The sequence below is a fragment of the Andrographis paniculata genome, unplaced genomic scaffold (assembly GCF_009805555.1).
Source record: "Andrographis paniculata isolate CXL003 unplaced genomic scaffold, ASM980555v1 Contig12END, whole genome shotgun sequence".
NCBI classification, from domain to species: domain Eukaryota; kingdom Viridiplantae; phylum Streptophyta; class Magnoliopsida; order Lamiales; family Acanthaceae; genus Andrographis; species Andrographis paniculata.
In genome coordinates, this window is record NW_026137402.1 from 4,999,653 (window position 1) to 5,017,695 (window position 18,043).

General features: G+C 29.7%; 2 protein-coding genes across 4 annotated transcripts; one reads left to right on the forward strand and one right to left on the reverse strand.

The window, feature by feature from the left end:
• The first annotated feature begins 692 nt into the window (after nucleotides 1–692).
• Nucleotides 693–8,300, forward strand: LOC127255788 (probable sphingolipid transporter spinster homolog 2). Its single transcript, XM_051281528.1, has 16 exons — nucleotides 693–1,010; nucleotides 1,384–1,512; nucleotides 2,533–2,634; nucleotides 3,434–3,538; nucleotides 3,649–3,724; nucleotides 5,293–5,367; nucleotides 5,535–5,634; nucleotides 5,710–5,772; nucleotides 6,223–6,274; nucleotides 6,349–6,425; nucleotides 6,555–6,631; nucleotides 6,713–6,826; nucleotides 6,916–7,035; nucleotides 7,479–7,607; nucleotides 7,681–7,759; nucleotides 8,009–8,300. Exons 1-16 carry the CDS (start codon nucleotides 946–948, stop codon nucleotides 8,113–8,115), a joined length of 1,470 nt encoding a protein of 489 aa, XP_051137485.1. The 5' UTR covers nucleotides 693–945; the 3' UTR covers nucleotides 8,116–8,300.
• Nucleotides 8,301–10,752: 2,452 nt separating this feature from the next.
• LOC127255578 (transcription factor bHLH18-like) lies at nucleotides 10,753–12,669 on the reverse strand. 3 transcript variants are annotated; one of them, XM_051281196.1, is made up of 5 exons: nucleotides 12,595–12,669; nucleotides 12,413–12,481; nucleotides 11,818–12,327; nucleotides 11,195–11,554; nucleotides 10,753–10,922 (listed from the first exon to the last, which is right to left on the reverse strand). In XM_051281196.1, the coding sequence occupies exons 2-5, from the start codon at nucleotides 12,440–12,442 to the stop codon at nucleotides 10,848–10,850; spliced, it is 975 nt and encodes a 324-aa protein (XP_051137153.1). In that variant the 5' UTR covers nucleotides 12,443–12,481; nucleotides 12,595–12,669; the 3' UTR covers nucleotides 10,753–10,847. The 3 variants fall into 3 exon arrangements, with proteins under 3 accessions (XP_051137153.1, XP_051137136.1, XP_051137145.1); XM_051281179.1 differs by having other exon boundaries at nucleotides 11,818–12,330; XM_051281188.1 differs by having other exon boundaries at nucleotides 12,413–12,619.
• Nucleotides 12,670–18,043: the final 5,374 nt, after the last annotated feature.

An 18,043-nucleotide genomic window follows, 5' to 3' on the forward strand; every position in this document is an offset into this window, starting at 1 on the left:
AAATATAATTACAATTTTTTTTAATATTTTACTTTTATTTAAAATGTTTTTTTAATTAATAAAATACTATAATTTAATAGGAATAATATAAATATATTATTATAATATAAAATAACTATTTTTTATTTATCATCTATTTTATTCAAAATATTTTTTTATTTAATAAAAATAATTTAATTAAAATTAAAATTTTTTATTTTGTCATAGGACTACATAGTTCACCCACAATTTATTTTTTTAAAAAAAAATTAAAATACTAAATAAACAAAATTACAATGTATGTCTAATTTATATTATTATATTTTTTTTATTAATATTCATAGAAAATTATAATGCTTCTGTTTAAACTTAAAATAGTATTCTCTCCGTCTCATACAAGATGCAACGGTATTATTAAGTAGGATAATTTAGAAATTAGGTGATGTGATGGAGAGAGAAATATATAGTTTATTTTTTATTTTGAAAATATTGCAGGGTGTTTGAGATTGAGGAATTAGTATTTTTTTTATGTGATTTTTTTATTATTATTATTATTTTATTTTAATAAAAATAATTATATATTTAAATAAAAAAAATATTTTTATTTAAATTACAAATATTCACTTTATCTTTGTTATTATTCTATAATGCAAAAATATTATGGTATTTTAGATTTTATAATTTTCATAAATCTTTACAACCGTTAATTTTCTAGAATTTCCTATTGCCATTTACTTCGATCCGAACAGTCTCCGGTTGACTACGTAACGCCTCCCCTTTCCCCGGCGGTAGTCTCCACCGGTCAAAGCAAGTACGATATTCATCGTCATAAGAATTGAAAAAGATACTTGGGGTTGGTATCTAATGATGGTCCACAGATGACCGCAAATTAAACCCAAATCCAAAGCTACTGCTTGCCGAGAAATACGATTTGGAGATCAAAAGGTAACCAGTAAAGTAAAGGGGATGGCCGCAGGAGCACCTTCAAGCATGATACTTAGCCCCCAGCCATCTTGGTTTACTCCCAAAAGGTACTGTACTCTTCGTATCTTACATTAGCTCCTATCCTATTATTTATTATAGAGCTTAGGAGCTAATGAGCTTATTTTGTTTATTTGTTTCAATTTAGATGAGTTCTATAGCCCCCATCGAATTACTGTTGTTAACAGATGAAAATTAGAATGGGCTTTAGTTGCGGATGAGTTTCCTATATGAAGATTTTAATGAATATTTGGATGATATTAACTACCCTGGATGGTGGATAAGCCACCGTATTTTGATTTCCCGTTTTAGGGTTGACCGTATTGATATCTCATTAAGTTCTTTGATTTGATCGACATTGTCAACGCTATAACTTTTAGTATTAATATTCCCATTTTTTGTAAAGATCTTGCGTTCGTGCAGGTTGCTCGTTATTTTCTGTTCAATTAACTTGATAAATTACATAGACCGTGGAGCTATTGCCAGTAATGGTGTAAATGGAAGCCGTGGAACTTGCGAAAGTGGTACATGCTCATCTGGTAGTGGAATTCAGTAAGTTCGATATCATCGACATTTGGTGGTACCTTCAGCTTTAAACTTTCTCTAAACCATTCATCATATCTTTTGGTTTATGTAATTTATAACCATTGCATTTGACTGTCAATGTCGTGCTCTATGCTTGTGTGCCGGTTGCTCATTCTGGGTATTCAAAACTGCAAAGTCTACTAAGCTAAGAAGTAAATTAATCCAATTGTTGTCTCAATGAGATTTTGATTGGTTATGCAAGAATCTTGTAATTATAATTTCATTGTAGTGACGTCTGACATGATAAGCATGAACAGAATGACGCATTGGAGGTAGAGCCCTTGCTAACCTATAAGATCATAAGCATAGGAAACCCTTGACTACTGTGAGATAGAGAGACAAGTGGGAAGAATTCTTTGTGAAGAAGGCGGGAAGAATAGGAAGCATTAATGCCAAGCTCAGTTGATGAAGAGCACAGGAAATCTGCAAATGTAGATTAACATGTTTTCACCAAGTTAGACCAACAATCTGCAGGAGACTACTGATTCTCATATTAGTGACTTCAGTCTTGATCATTAATGGTGAAGGATTTTATGTGCTTACTAGAGGAACATATGAAGAGCTAACTTCAAATTTCTAATCCCTCCCTTATTTGTCGAAAATAAATAAGATGCATACAGGCTAAGCAAGTAATTAAATGGCTAAGTTAGCTTGCTCAAAATATCTTAATAATCGAATATAATTTTGTGTATTTTCATGTTGGCTCATGATACTTTTCTGTAGTTTCTTTCAATAACGGAAAACAAGTTTTTTCGTGTTCATAGTTTTGCAGTTAACTTTGTCGATAATACTTGGCTGTTATTTTAACATCTCTCACCATTTTCGTGTGTTTCTCTAATGTGGTGACTTCTTTTATAAATGCAAACCAGCTACTTTGTACAGAACATGGTACTGATTTTCTTGAAAACATCTTCACTCAAATGATTTCCCCATTGAAAATGTTATATTTTTTGTTACATGTTCTGACACTAATATATTTTCTTGCAGGGGAGATTTTGATCTAAATAACTTTGAGGATGGAGTTATTTCATCAGCTTTTATGGTTGGACTCCTTGTGGCATCTCCGATTTTTGCATCTTTGGCCAAGAGGTAAGAGTCTTTTATTTTGTTACTGTACTCCGTCATTTTGTCATTTGTGATATACTTTGTTCTTTATTATAGAGAAAAAGAGTGAACTATTAAGAATGTATGTGAAAATGATATTCATGCCAGCTGAAACAAACATGGATGGTTTTTGGAAAAGCAATTCCCAAAATAAGACATGATGTTTTTCTGTTTGTGGGTTCTCTATTAAAAGAAAAACATTGTTTAACAGGATAAACCACTTCGCATAGCACAACTGTGTAGTAACAGTTGCTGAGTCTATAAAGTTGGATCTCACAATCCTGACTTTGTAAATATAGAAGAAATAAGCGAATTTAAGAAACAGACCTAGCTAGTTTGGAAATTTTGTTTCTTCTTACCAACTTTACAAATTCAGATCCGGTAGATTGCTAAAGTGACATATAATGTGTTAAAATCGTACTATCTATATGATATATATATATTCTTTATATACGTGATATTATTGAAAAAATATGCTGAATATATTTTCTTTTTAATGTACCTACGTAAGTAAAAAATACCAAGTGATTTCTAGACCAATAAAGTTTCATTTATTCTTTCACATTTTATTAATTATTTTGAGTATAGGTAATTTTACGCCAGTTGTTTTGTGATGTGTAAATTATTTTTCTAGTTACTAAAAATAGGACTATCCTATATTCAAGAAATGCTACGGAACATATATTCTTCTTTTTTTTAATATACAGTGTGCATTAGCCAATTATGGAAATTTATTTCACTAATTAATTGTTCTCTTATTCTTGTCTTTGTATGCATATTGCAGTGTCAATCCTTTTAGGCTTATTGGAGTTGGTTTGACTGTATGGACCATTGCAGTTGCTTTTTGTGGGGTTTCATTTAATTTTTGGTCCATTGCCATCAGTCGCATGTAAGAAAATCTTTTCAAATTGAGTGAATGATATTGGACATTAAATTCATTGCTCATATAGTAACCTTTTTTTTTTTTTTTTTTTTTTTCCTGGATGTTTATTAATATAGGCTAGTTGGTGTGGGAGAGGCTTCATTTGTAAGTCTTGCTGCTCCATTCATTGATGACAATGCTCCAGTTTCACAGGTTGGCATCTCCTAGACGTTTCATCAATATTGATATTAGAATATGCAGGCTTCTTTATCATATCTTGCCAATAATTGAAGGTGTGTTTAGATATGTTTGGAAGTATAACTAAGTGTTGGATGCGATATTTTGAATAGAGAATATGTTTTTGATGCAATGTTGTCAATGAAAATAGGCTTTGGATGTGATTTTCTTTTGACAAACAAATTTTGATTAATAGGTAAAAACAGTTTTGAAATCATTAGTAAATAGAGCGTCACTCTCCTTATATTGGAGACAAAGACATGACAAACATCCTATGTATAGCGATTTGTCAACACATCACTTGGAAGAGTTTTGTATAACGTCATAATAAAATAGGAATTTATTGTGAATCGCTTGATTATAGCAATTGTTAAATTATAGGACTAGCTAATTGACAACTAATTTTCATAGCTCTGTTTAATTCTCCGCCTATGTCTCTATCATTGAAGTATTGAATAAAGTATTAAGAACTAATAGAATGAGAACTAAGGAGAGAAATGCCTCTAGAATAGTTGAGCAAAGAGCACAAAAGAATTGAGGTTATAACCTCTTAGTATTGTTTTGGTTTGGATATATGTTGTCTGTAGGTTTATTAGACAACTGACAAAACTATTGGTTACAGACTTTGCATCGCAAAATCAAGACATGCAAATTGTTAATTGAAGGAATAAATGATTATGTTGTATGGAATGCGTGAATATTCTAAGAATAAATGTACAGAAAGGTAATTGGAGCACACACCTTGATTTTATTGGAAAATTTGAAAAGGTTATTAAGGAGGTAATGATAAAGCCTAAGTCTAGGAATGACGAACTAATTATTGCTAATGTAGAGTATACTTGTTGTCTACTTCTAATTGGTGGAGATTGTGGATGGTTGTCTCAATTTGATTGGTTGATGGCTTGACCTCTTCAAATCGGTGGATCATTGGGATGATACGATTGGTTGAGTGATTCATCTTAAGCGTGTATATAGTATATACATCCATTTGCATGCATGTAATGGGGCTTTGGGGGAATTTTAGAGATGCACATTCCATAAGTGAAAGTTGAGGGATGGGTCCCACACTGGTAGGAGCCTTGAGATATGTAGAGTGGAAATGGTCCCAACTGAGCATTAAATGGATTCAGTCGAGTAGATGATGAAAATGGATTTAGCCTAGGAAATGATGAAATCTAGGGGAAGTTTGACTTCAAATAATCCACTTTTATTGAAATTAATCTTGAGTTTGGTAGCTACTTGGAAGCATTTCAAGATTTGTTTGATAATCAAGTGAGACTCTATAGTTGCATCACTGGAAATTATTGTGTCATAAGAGTGGGCCAGATCTCTCACATTGTACACCTTTGAAGAATCCTTGGAATCACTGGAATTTATTGTGTCATAAGATTGTGTCTACATGATTTATCTTCAGGCCATTGAGTTTAAGTGCAACTAAACACTCCAATCTCATTATTTCCTGTTCATCTACTTTTACTTATTTCTTACTCCTTCTGGCTTCTCCTTTCTAATTTACGCTCTCAACAATTGTTTCTCTGTGATAGAGGACAGCATGGCTGGGTGCTTTTTACATGTGTATACCAACTGGAATTGCGGTGGGATATATTTTTGGTGGATTGGTATGTTTTCTTTTTTCATAATTTCCTTTGTGAGTAATTGGATAACTGTTTTATGACAAAGTTCTTATTAATGGCATGCTGTGTGCTTCTGTTGATTTCCTTTCCTGCGAAAGTTATTCACTTATTTCTTATTTTATTTATTTTTATGAATTTTAACTTATTTCTAGATTGGAAACTTTGGCTGGCGCTGGGCATTTTGGGTGGAGGCAATTTTTATGCTGCCTTTTGCAATATTAGGCTTTGTAATGAGACCTTTGCAGTTGAAAGGTTAGTACTTGCCTATTTGTATGCTTTCCACACTTTTTGATGCACCACTCATTTGTTAATGGTTATTTCATTCAGGTTTCAATCCTGCTGGGTCTCAGAAATGTTTGACACCAGTTGATGATGCATTAGAAGATCAAGGTGCTGGATGTTACAGATTGATAGTAATCTAAACTATAAAACAATATTTTCTCCTAATTAAGTTTCTCATAGAGGGCACTGTACTCAGTTCTATAAAATGCTTTACCAGATAAGTTTTTTGGTTCAGTAAATTACCTGATAGTTGTCTGATTCTGCAGATGATTTGCAGTTTATTTAACTGAGTAATATTCTTTAGTCTCTAGAATGAATTCAAGAAATTTGTTCGAGTAGAGTAATTTTAATGAAATGATAAATGAATATTTACAGCATAGGACTTTATTGACTGTATTCATTTTTTGTTATCTTTCTCTTTCATCACCCCTATGAGAAGTTCTTGTATCTGGAGTAAACTAGTGGATTTATTGGTTTTGTTGGTTTACTTTGTTGTTAGATAAAGAACTGAAGACTGTTTTAACTATCTGACAAATATATATATATATATTTTTAAAGGCAACCAATTATTGAGGGAAACAGCTTCATCCAAAAGCTCAGAACTTTCATGGTGAGTAATTTTCCTAAGAATATTATTTTTCTGAGTCAGAGTTGTGCAAGGCTTGGTTTTTGTAAATATTACAGGTGGACATCTTTCACAGTATTCGGGGAAGATATGAAAGTTCTTTTACTTGACAAGACTTACGTTGTGAACGTATTAGGTAAAATAAATCCTATTTATGCAACAGTTTATTTGTTCCACCAACTAATTAACAGCAGATTGTATAACATTTTCTTCAAATGTTACTAATTTCCAATTTTCTTTCTTTCATTTGGAATGGTGATTGCAGGGTATATTGCCTATAATTTCGTCATAGGTGCCTATTCCTACTGGGGACCTAAAGCTGGCTATAATATATATCACATGGTATTACTATTTGTTCCACTTAAAATTGGTTTTGTTGTTTCTTTCTTGTTATCCTATGAATATAAATTTCTGTGTCTCCAGAGCAATGCGGATTATATGTTTGGAGGTGTTACTGTTGTCTGTGGATTATTTGGTTCCATAGCAGGTGGTGTGGTTCTAGATCGTATGACTTCCACAATACCAAATGCTTTCTGGGTGAGTGTTATGAATAAAGCAATGAAGATATGTTTGTAAATATGGTATTATTGCCTTCTATTCTGACTCTTACATTCTTTTGGATGTAGCTCCTTTCATCAGCGACTTTTGTTGGAGCAATTTTTTGTTTTGTCGCCTTCTGCTTTAAGAATCTATATGCTTTTCTGGTCCTTTTTGCAATTGGAGAGCTGCTGGTCTTTTCTACTCAGGTACCTCTTTCCTAAGTTTTTATGTGCTGATTGCATTTGTCATCCAAAAATGCTATAAGAGAAGATTTCAAATTTCTGAAAGAGGGATTTTGAGGATAATTTCATTTATCAAACTTTTCTTTCCATCTTCTTTGTCAAAATTCCCAAATTTATATGTTTTCTGCCCTTTAAACTGGTCGGGGCAACAAACTTGCCAAAAAAACTCTGTAAATGCAATCTCATGTTTTCTCATTTGCTTAATTCTAGTTTTATCAGTTGGCTGTGACAATGAGGGTTGGTATATTTGCGCTGGTTCACTTTGTTGCTTGTAATGCAAGACGTTTGCAGGGTTACTGCAAATTTTCTTTTGTATTGGCTTTGGCATTGTATAGTATGAGTTTATATTATAAGCTCTAACATCTGTTCCAGATGCTCATAAATACATGATATATGTATGATTACAGGCCCCTGTAAATTTTGTCAATCTACATTGTGTTAAGCCAAGTCTTCGGCCTTTATCAATGGCAATATCTACTGTGGCTATTCATGTATTTGGTGATGTGCCTTCTTCTCCCCTTGTCGGCCTTTTCCAGGTGAGTGCTTACTCTGATATAAGTATGTCTATCTCATGTTTGAACAGAATTATCATAACTGGTTGTACTGCAGGATCAAGTCAACAATTGGAGGGTGACTGCCCTTGTTTTAACATCTGTTCTATTTCCGGCTGCTGTAATATGGTTCATAGGTATACTACTGACCTATATTCTTGTTTATTCATATTTTTATTTCTCATTTAAGTGGAACAGAGTTCATTGTTGCATCACAGTTTAGAGTTTCACTGCTATAAGTATCATGGTTGAATTACATTTAACAAAATTAACTGTGACTAAGCAGATCCATGGTGGCGACAATACTGGAATTCTAGACTATGAAATTTACATTTTCTTAGCACCGAATACTGTTACCTATGTTGTGTATTATATTTGCTTTGCAGGATCCTTCCTTCACAGCGTGGATCGGTATAATGAAGATAGTGAGTCTCCTCAGGAAAATAAGTCAAGTTCAGACCCATTGCTTGAAGGAGAAACAAGAATCATATGAAATCTTCTTGTTTTTTGCTTTTGCTCGAGGTGTAGGTATATCTTATATACGTAATTAGTATTTCCATTGTTGTTACTCGTATTGTGGTTCTTCACTTCCACTTGACTTCAAATTCTTGGAGTAAATTCAATATAACAGAAACATCTCTTGATATTTTTCACAGAAACTATTAGTCAAATGGTTGTGGGAAGGGTTAGGTATGGCTTTCCAAATATGAGAAATATGACATGTTAAATGGAGAGAAATGAAATGACTGTGTGAGAAAGTCGTTAAGTGCTAATCAGTGACAATGACACAGTGCAACCTTTTAGAAATAAAATAATTATAAGATCTATTTAATAAAATTATTAAAGAATATATCATTAAATATAGGAAAAGTTAAAAAAAAAAAAAAAAATTATTTTATACTTAAGTCTCATTATTATTTTTGGATTTTTTTTTTTTTTTTTCATTTTCTCAATAAAGGACAATAAGTCCTTCGAGGCCTTAAAATTGTTTTAGTGCCTCGGAAAAGGTACGTGTGCATTATATAAGTGGACGTGACCTTGCCAACGCTTGTGTGGAACATGCCAGAGCCGATGTGGGAGGTGATGGGGACTCACCTTCGGTTATTGATGCAGAAATTCGCAATTTAGAAAATATCTCAAATTAGGACTTTATTTTTCTCTTTTGGCATCTAAAAAATGCACGTGACAGGCATGTACATCATGGTCTCTCTGCTACAGATTTGGACTTTGCCGGAGTTATGTTATACATTATGAGTCATCGGCGGCATGACATAAAAATTCATATTTTTTTTAATAAATTTTTAAAGTAAAGTATTTTGAAGTTTCATAGCAATAGATATTTGGTTACAACGTTCTCATTAAAAGCAGATTTTCAATAATTTAGCTGATTTTTTACTTGAGGATTCATTCCAAAAATGCACTGATTGAACTTTACTTGGGGGAACCACTCTTGGCGCTTGTGGAGTAAAGATTCTTTCTTCCACATCGACAACATCACCCTCTACCGTGCTACAAAATCGGTCTAGTTCTTACAACATTATTCCCATATTTCCCCCACTCCTCTCCATAAGAATATTATTCAGAAACGTAGTATACATTTTCCCTTTTTTTTCTCCTGTCGATTACACTATTCATTCATATAATGGTAGGAATTGTACTTTCCATAAAGGAAGGTGCATCCTTCAACAACATTATGAACAATTGTGGTGTGGCAAATAGTGAGATAGCTAGAAGGACCTACTCTATACATCATCAAGGCTAGCAATCGATCCATTTTGTCAATTTCTTAGCCCAACCTTTAGGCGGTGCTGATAAAGTTGTGCTACTTTAATATTCTTCCATGGGGTCATTCGGAATTTGTATTATAGTGTTAGAGCTTGAACTTGCCTTATTGTGTTTTCCAGTAATTTGTCCTAAAGATAAAACAAAATTGTTGTACTATTTATCCACGATCGAATTTGAATTCTAAGTTATCAATTTCATTCATAGGCTAGGAGTTCATCTTTATTTAAGTTCCTAAAATTAGATTTTTAATTTGTTAATTTTATTTTTGTTTATTTTTATTTTTATTTTACTTCCTTCAAAACCCTCTTTTAGTATTTATCAATAAATATGTTATGAGTTCCTCGAGGAGACTACCCAACTCCAACTACATTGTTCTATTTTTATTGTTAAAGTAGATATTATATATTTTATTTAATTTTTTCACGGGGCATAAATTTGATACAGCATATCTGAGTTATATTCTTCTAGGTACAAGTAAAAATGAAAAATAAAATGCTAAGTAAAATTAAGAAGATCTTCAAAACAAATTTCCAAGAATTTTGATGTAGCGGATTGAAGATATTATAAGTTGTGTCGACTTAAGCTTTTATAGAATTATGCTCCTATTTCGGTAGGTTTCGCCTACTGAGAGGAAAAAACTTATCTTCCGCCATTGTTGGCCATAGCTATGTCTCAACTAATCGTGGGCATGTCCATGAAATTCAGCCATTGCTTTCCCGAATCTTCGAGAAAGCTTTCAGTGAGCCAAAAGTTTATGTAGCAGCAAATGACATGATCCCATTGGATTTTCGAAATATGTACACTTCAACAATATTATTCTTCTATACATATTTGAGTATACATTGCTATACTAAAAAGTGGGAACATGAAATGGAATTGAGTCTGAAATAATCACATTTGACATATTTGAGAACAAGCATGAACTGAAACAATAATATTACAAGGAAAAGAGACCTCTGAAAGAGCATTTGATATTTTATGAAGGTCTCTCAAACACACTATCCCACCAAAATGAAAATGAAAAGCCTTCTCCTTGTCAGAAGCTTCATCGATCCGAAGTAGGTTTTGGGCAAGAAAAAAACATGGCGAATCTACGAGGTAGAAATACTTACAACAGAAGGGTAATTGAAAAAAAAAAAAAAAAACCCTCCTTCAAAATGAACCAACCTTGTAGGAAAACTTGCCTCTTTCAGCTTCAGGTGACACTTGACTTGGCTTGTAGTCATATATATAATGGTGGATCAAAGAGGTTACACACACCAAACAAACTAACAATCATAACTTCATCAAACATATATCAAGATGTAATTACATATATATATTTATATGTATATGTATATGTATATGTATATGTATATGAACTTAGCTGCTTGAGATTACATTATTACTTCCCAAATGATTGAGGCAGCTGAAATTATCGGTATCACGAGGTCCTTCATATCATGTGCATTCTTTGAGCCCGTGATGTATATTTTTCACGAGCTCCTTCATATCGATGCTGAATCCTTCATCTTTCTGTATCGGATTAAAAAGCACAGCTTGATTTATTAAAATGCCATAAGAACAAGCTAATAATGTATTGGATGATCATGAGTTAGTAGGCATGTTATATATAATGCTACAAATAAATAGGATATTTGTAACAAAAATTTTCGTCCTTAAATCCATTTTTTTATGTTATTAACGACATTAGAGACGGATTGTGTTAGCTACGTGAACTTTAGAGATGAAATTTTTGTTACAAATATATGTTATTTTTTTGTAGTAATATATATATATATATATACCTTTGCGACGATTGCAATATTGAGAGCAGAATCTCCGAAAGTCATAACACTGCTGTTAACAACTGTAAGATGGATCTTGTGGAGTTGGACAAGAGTTTTCTCCACAACCCCTTTCCTTTTCTCACAATGGATATTGATGAGGACATCATTGTTGCAAACTCTTGCCTCGATTTCGGGCAGTGTCCTATCGATTAGAGGAGGATCGCGAGAAGATGAATTATCGAATACTTGATGTTTTGTCACAAGCACAGCCGATTCGATGCTTGTCTTGCTCTTATTTTTCTCTTCAAGTGCCTTCACTTTCTCCTGAAGCTGTTTCATGTACTTTATTGCATCTCCAAGAACCGATGCCTTGTCCATCTACAAAAAAAAACCCAAAACATTAATTGAAGTTTGCATAATTAGCTTTGAAACTCAATCAAATTCGAATCGATGTAAACATGGCCTTATTTGATATTTTTTGTGATCAAGAATAAGAGATTAGGGGATGATTGTGTTAGAATATGAAACTGAAATTCTATATTTCAATCATAAGAATAAGTACATATTTATAGTAAATCATACGAATTTTTTAAATAAGATAACAACCATATCAAATATATTTTAACATATTGTATTTGTACCTTTTTCAATCCTGGGACGAGGGCAGAGAGAGCTATGAATCTCTGGTTGAGCTTTTCTCGACGTCTTCTCTCGGCCAAAATATGATCTTGTGCTTGACTCAAGTGTCTGCCATTGTTGCTGCTGCTGCTGCTGCAGATTCTCTTAGCTCCTTGGCATGGCTTCAGCACAAAATTGGGGTTACCAAATGAGTGGTCAGAAGCTGAGAAATTTACTGTGCAGATTCTCTCCTCTTTCGGCTTAACCATAATTCCCATAGGACTCCAGCTGCTGCCTGATTTCAGCTCCGATGGCGACGACTCTGGCGAGGGTTTTGTGAAGTCCAGTGTTCGATGATGATGATGATGATGGGGGTTAAGGTCGTAGTAATTAATGTCTACAGGCTGCTGCTGCTGCTGGAAATCTTGGCAGAATGGCGATGGGATAGAGACGAGGTCGACGTCGATTTGGGAGTCGATCGGCCATTGCTGGAACAGTACTGCACAGCTTTCTTCCATCATTTCCTGCTGTTGCTGCTGCAGTGAATTAAGATTGATGAGAAAATAAATAAATTATCATCTTCAATTAGGAAGTGACCATTTTGTTTGTGTTGCTCACCGCAGAATTTCTGAAGCTTGAAAACTCCATGATCGATCGATGAGGATTTGATTAGTTGCAGGTCCGTTGCTATATATATATAAATCGCGAGTTTAGACGACGATCATACAAAGTCAGGACTAATAATCATATGTATGTATGAATTATTTGAACAAGTTAAAAAGGTGAGTTTGATTTCTTACTACTGTAGACTTGGAAGCTGGTGAACTTTTTTCTAATCCCCACTCTCTACGTATATACATACATATATATATATATATATAGTAATATATAGGTCCAGCAAATAAATGGGTGATTGGAGTGTTTAAAAAATAGATTGTAATTTATTAATTATTATTATTATTATTATTTTTTATCAGAATAATTTATTACTTAATTTTTTGGTGCTCTGATTGGTGTGTGTGTGGAGACTTTGACATTTTGAACAATGCCAATGATGTGGGCGTGCAATTGTAACATAAGATATATATATATACGTACACACCACCATTTTTTTTTTTTTTATTTATTTATTTTTTTTTTTTCTACATGTGAATTATCAACAGCTATTTCAACAGTGCAACTTTAAATAAATTTTTATCAGAACTAATAGCCTGCAACGTAGAAGATAAGTTAACATTAGACAAATTATGTGTGATATGACATGTAAAATCCGAAAATATTGGAACTTTATTTTTGAAATTTTGACCGTAGAAATTTTAAAAAATTAAATAAATATTAATATATAAAATATAACTAATTTTTGTGAATGGAGGAAATTATGAAATATCAATTTTTTATATAAAAATAAATTCAAGAAATTTTTACTACCCTAAACTACAACTACAAGTGGGGTTGGGTCACGAAAATTAATTATAATCCAATTGGTAATGATGGATTAAACAAGTATTTATTTTTTATTTTTATATTATGGATATAAATCTTCATAATTAACATAAACAAGTATTTCATACTTAAAACACAAAACAAACACAAATTATTTGGAAAAATATCATATAATTTTTTTAAAAAAAAAATCTTATATAACAAATTAATTTTTAGTTTAAAACATTACGAATGAAACAATTTTTATATCATATCAAATAAGTCCCATTTTTATACCGGCCGAGTCAAATCAATCTGAGTTAGTACAAATATAAAAACCAGACAGTATATATACATCACATAATAATACACTCTCTCCGTCTCATATTTATATATTCATTTGTTTTTTTGCACAGAATTTTAAAAATAGTAGTATTATATTGTGATAAAATAAAAATAAATACTTTATTATATGACGGACCAAACTGAAAAAATAATAGATTATTAAAAGATAAAGAGAGTAATATATATCACATATTGTGAGGGATCATCATAATACAATATGCAACATAATGTACTATTGCATTAAATACAATATATAAATTGTACAGTACATATTTTTATATTTAGCAACATTATATTGTCTTGTCTTGTAGTTGAATGTTAATTGCTGTCAAGTATTATAAAAACAGAAAGTTTATAATTATCGTACAATTAGGTTTGAAGTTGGACTCATTACATATTGAGAGGCCTAATATGTGCAAATGGATATAAATAAACAAATAAATATTTACATTTGTGAGAGTAATTATTGATTAGGTGACAACATTGTAATGCGACTAAGTCAATGTTTATGTACAAAAAAAAATAAAATAAAGGCAATTTATCAGATAGAATAAATAAATACATTTGCTATAAAACCTTAATAAAGGAATAAAATCTTGAAAGGACACACAAGTTGATATACACGCAACATATCTTTTCAGAAGTACATTGGGAGTAACAGAAATATTTTTAACTTAAAATTATTATTTTATCCTTAATAATAATAATAATAATAATAATAAATACAGTACAATAATATAATATAATATAAAAATAAATAATTTATATATTATATTTTAATAAAATATATATATATAATTAAATTATTATTTTAATTTATGTATTATATTTGAATTAAAATTTAAAATGGAAAGACCATATTTAAATAAGAGTATATAAATTTTTTAATTTTATTTAAATTACTAAATATAATTAATAAAATTTTAAAATAAATTATAAAATACAAATAAAATGTAATATTACATTATAATTTTATTTTTAATTGATATATTAATCTTGAATTAAAATTTTAAAATATAAATAATTAAATTTTAAAAGTATATTTTTTATACTTTAATTTAAAATCTTTAAATATAATTTATAAAATTTAAAATAAATTATAAAAGTGTTAGGGAAAAATACTATTATATTAACCACGTAATTATAGTTTAAAAGCACTTTAAATTCTATAACGTAAAATAAAATTGTTTTTATAATGATTTATCCTAACACAAAATCTGATTCTGCTTTTAACTTCCATTTATTTTTTAAATTAATCCAAATTGACAGTAGAATTAAAGTTTTTTTTTTTTTTAAGTTTGTATCATATAATCTAACAATTCTCAATAAAAAAATATTAATTATATATATAAAATATCAGATACAATAATTATTAATTAAAAATACAACAAAAATAAAAATATATTGATCCTTTGATAGCTCCAAACTTGTTGATGCTAAAAATATCTCATGTTTATCGTACATTCGTCTAATGTGACTTTTTTTCTAAAATTTAGTTTGCATGCTATTAGGTTTAGTAAAGAGTTTACTCAAAGTGTACCAAAAGAATAACCGGTTCTCACGTTATTTTTTTTTTTTAAAAAAAAATGTCACCATTGATTTCTTTAATAAGTAGCAATTATTCCATGTTTTTTCGAATCTAATTTCTAGGTTATTATTTCAAACCGAGAATTTAGTCAAAGCACATTCGAAAAAAATAGCTCCGAGCGATCACATTTTAAAAAAAAAAAAAGTAACTATTATTCTTCAAATTAGTACTCTCTCCGCCTCAAACATCATACAACATTTATGTTTGGCACGAGAATTTAGGTGATGAGTATTAAGTACGGTAATTTAAGATAATTTGAATATTAAGTGATGTAATTAAAGAGAGAAATGATTATTTATTTTTTTTATTTAAGTGATATGATTGGAGAGAGAAATGATTATTTGTTTTGTTTGGGACAAACAAAACAAAAAATGTTGCAGGATGTTTAGGACGGGGGGAGTATTAATCATCACATCGGGTTTGGTTTGCTTTCTTTTGTTGCAACATAGATGAATTCTCGCATCGGTTGAAATGTTAATTGGAGATTTATCAGCACTATATTGATTGTCCGAGTCATAACATAAAAATACTATAGTTAAGTGTTGTCAGTTCTAATTTGTATGTACCGTAAACTTATATTTAATGTATTATTTGATATATATTATTGAACTATCACCTTAACCGGCCTCCCTCCGGAGAATTCTTCTTATTTCTCTATTTGAAAGGAGTAAAGTATCATTTACCATGAGTGTCAAGCAAAATTAGAATTCATATATCATTAATAATAATAATACTTCTGTCCCATTTAAATTGTTCAAATTTGTTTAAATATAGAGTTTTAGATTTTGTGTAATTAGTAAATAATTGAAAAATATATTAGTAAAAATAATTATAAATTAAGATTAAAATGACTAAATAATTTAACTGAAATAAAAAATATATATATAAATTATGATTTTTAAAATATAATTAAAGTATATAATTATTTTTTTTTAAAAAAAAAAAAGAAAAAATAAATTATGTGTACCTGATAAAAATAAATAGTGATCAATTAACTGGAATAGAGGGAGTGTAAAAGCACTCGGTAAACTTTGGAATAATTACTGCGGAAGTTAAAGTCCTCCATTGTGTCATTGTGTGTTGGTTATTACTTCACTATAAGTATGGAGAATATATATTTAATTAATATTTTATTTATAATTAAATATATAAAAATAAAAAAAATTAAAATATGTATTTAAATATTATTTTTAAAAATAATAAAGTTTATATAATATAAAAAAAATAAAAATAAAAATTTATTTATAATTAACATAAATTAATTAAATAAAAATATGAGAAATTTTGAATGTATATACATTTGTTTATTCTAAATAAATTTTATTTATTTATTATTATTTAATTTTATCAATTAGATTGAGGGCATATTCATATATTCCCTCTAGCCACAAACTAACGTCCTACTTACCTATTTGGGACGTCCAACAACTATTGTCCTATTTTTTTTTTTAAACACAAATTTTATATTTTTACCCTTCATTCATTTATTACTTTTAATTTCTATCATACACTTAAGGGCAAATTTTTCCATTCATAACAAAAAGACAATTACCTCAAAAATCGTACAAATATACTTTAGAAGAATAGAAATTGGACGTAATTTAGTGAGTCAAGTGCTGTTCTGATGCATGCTAATAGCACTATTTATAATTAGTTTTTTTACTATTTAGGGAATGATTTAGAATAGTACTATAATTTTATGAACATGGACAGATTTAAAATGATTAAATTTAGTATATATGGACAAAATTAGAAAATTCAAGATCATTACATATTTATTTTACTGATACTGACTACTTGACACACATACAGACACAATAGTAGTCGCATTACCACGTACACAACATAATTTCTCCTTTAACAAATACACTTTTGGATTTTGAATTGGGATTTGAACGGTAGAAATTTTGAATTTGAATAATTGTATAATGTGATATAAATAGGTGTTGATATGATGTTTTAAATGTAAAATTGATTTTTATTATAATATAAAAAATAAAAAATAGGTGTTTGATTTGATGTTTTTGGGAAAATTTTTTTGGATGAATAGTAAGATTTTGATAAAATCCTACAAGCGAACGCACCCTAAATAAATAAATCCAATTGGGATGACCCGACCCAACGATGTTATTTTTAATTAATGATTAAAGATCATAAATCGTGATTAATGCTTAACGTGTTGTCTCAAGTAATTGAACTCCACCACTCATTATTATATAATTAATTCTGCAATTTTCATTTTCATATATTTGGTTGGTTGACACATGAATTGATTTTTAGTTTGCGCTATAAGAAATTGTGTTAAATATATAAAATATTTTATTTTTATTCGGTTGTAAAAGTTTCATTTATTTTTAAGTGTATTGATCTTTGAATATTAATTATTATATTAAAATTTAATACAAATTAAAAAGATATACAAAAAAATACTTCCATCATGGTCTTGTAATAGTAATAGAAGAAAATTTGTATAAAATACATAAAGATATTTTTAATATCAAATACAATGACGTAAAAGACAAATGTGACCAGAGAACGAAAGACAAATGTGACCCGGGAACATAGAAAATAGTATTATTTTAAGATGAATATTTGAAATTTTTTTTACATTTTGATTTTTGTAAAAAATTATTTTGTATATTAATTACTTGCAGCTTCCCATAACAAAGTATCCATTTTTTTTCATTTTAATCCGTCTCATAACAGAATATCATTATCTACTTCGCATTACAAATACTCTTACAACTTACAATATATTAAACAAATATCATCATTATCCTTATATCATACCATACTAATAAAATTATTTTAGTCATTTCTACTTTATTCCTACTATATTCATTCTATATTTCAATATAATATTAATATTTTTAAAATTAAGTGAAAAAACAAAT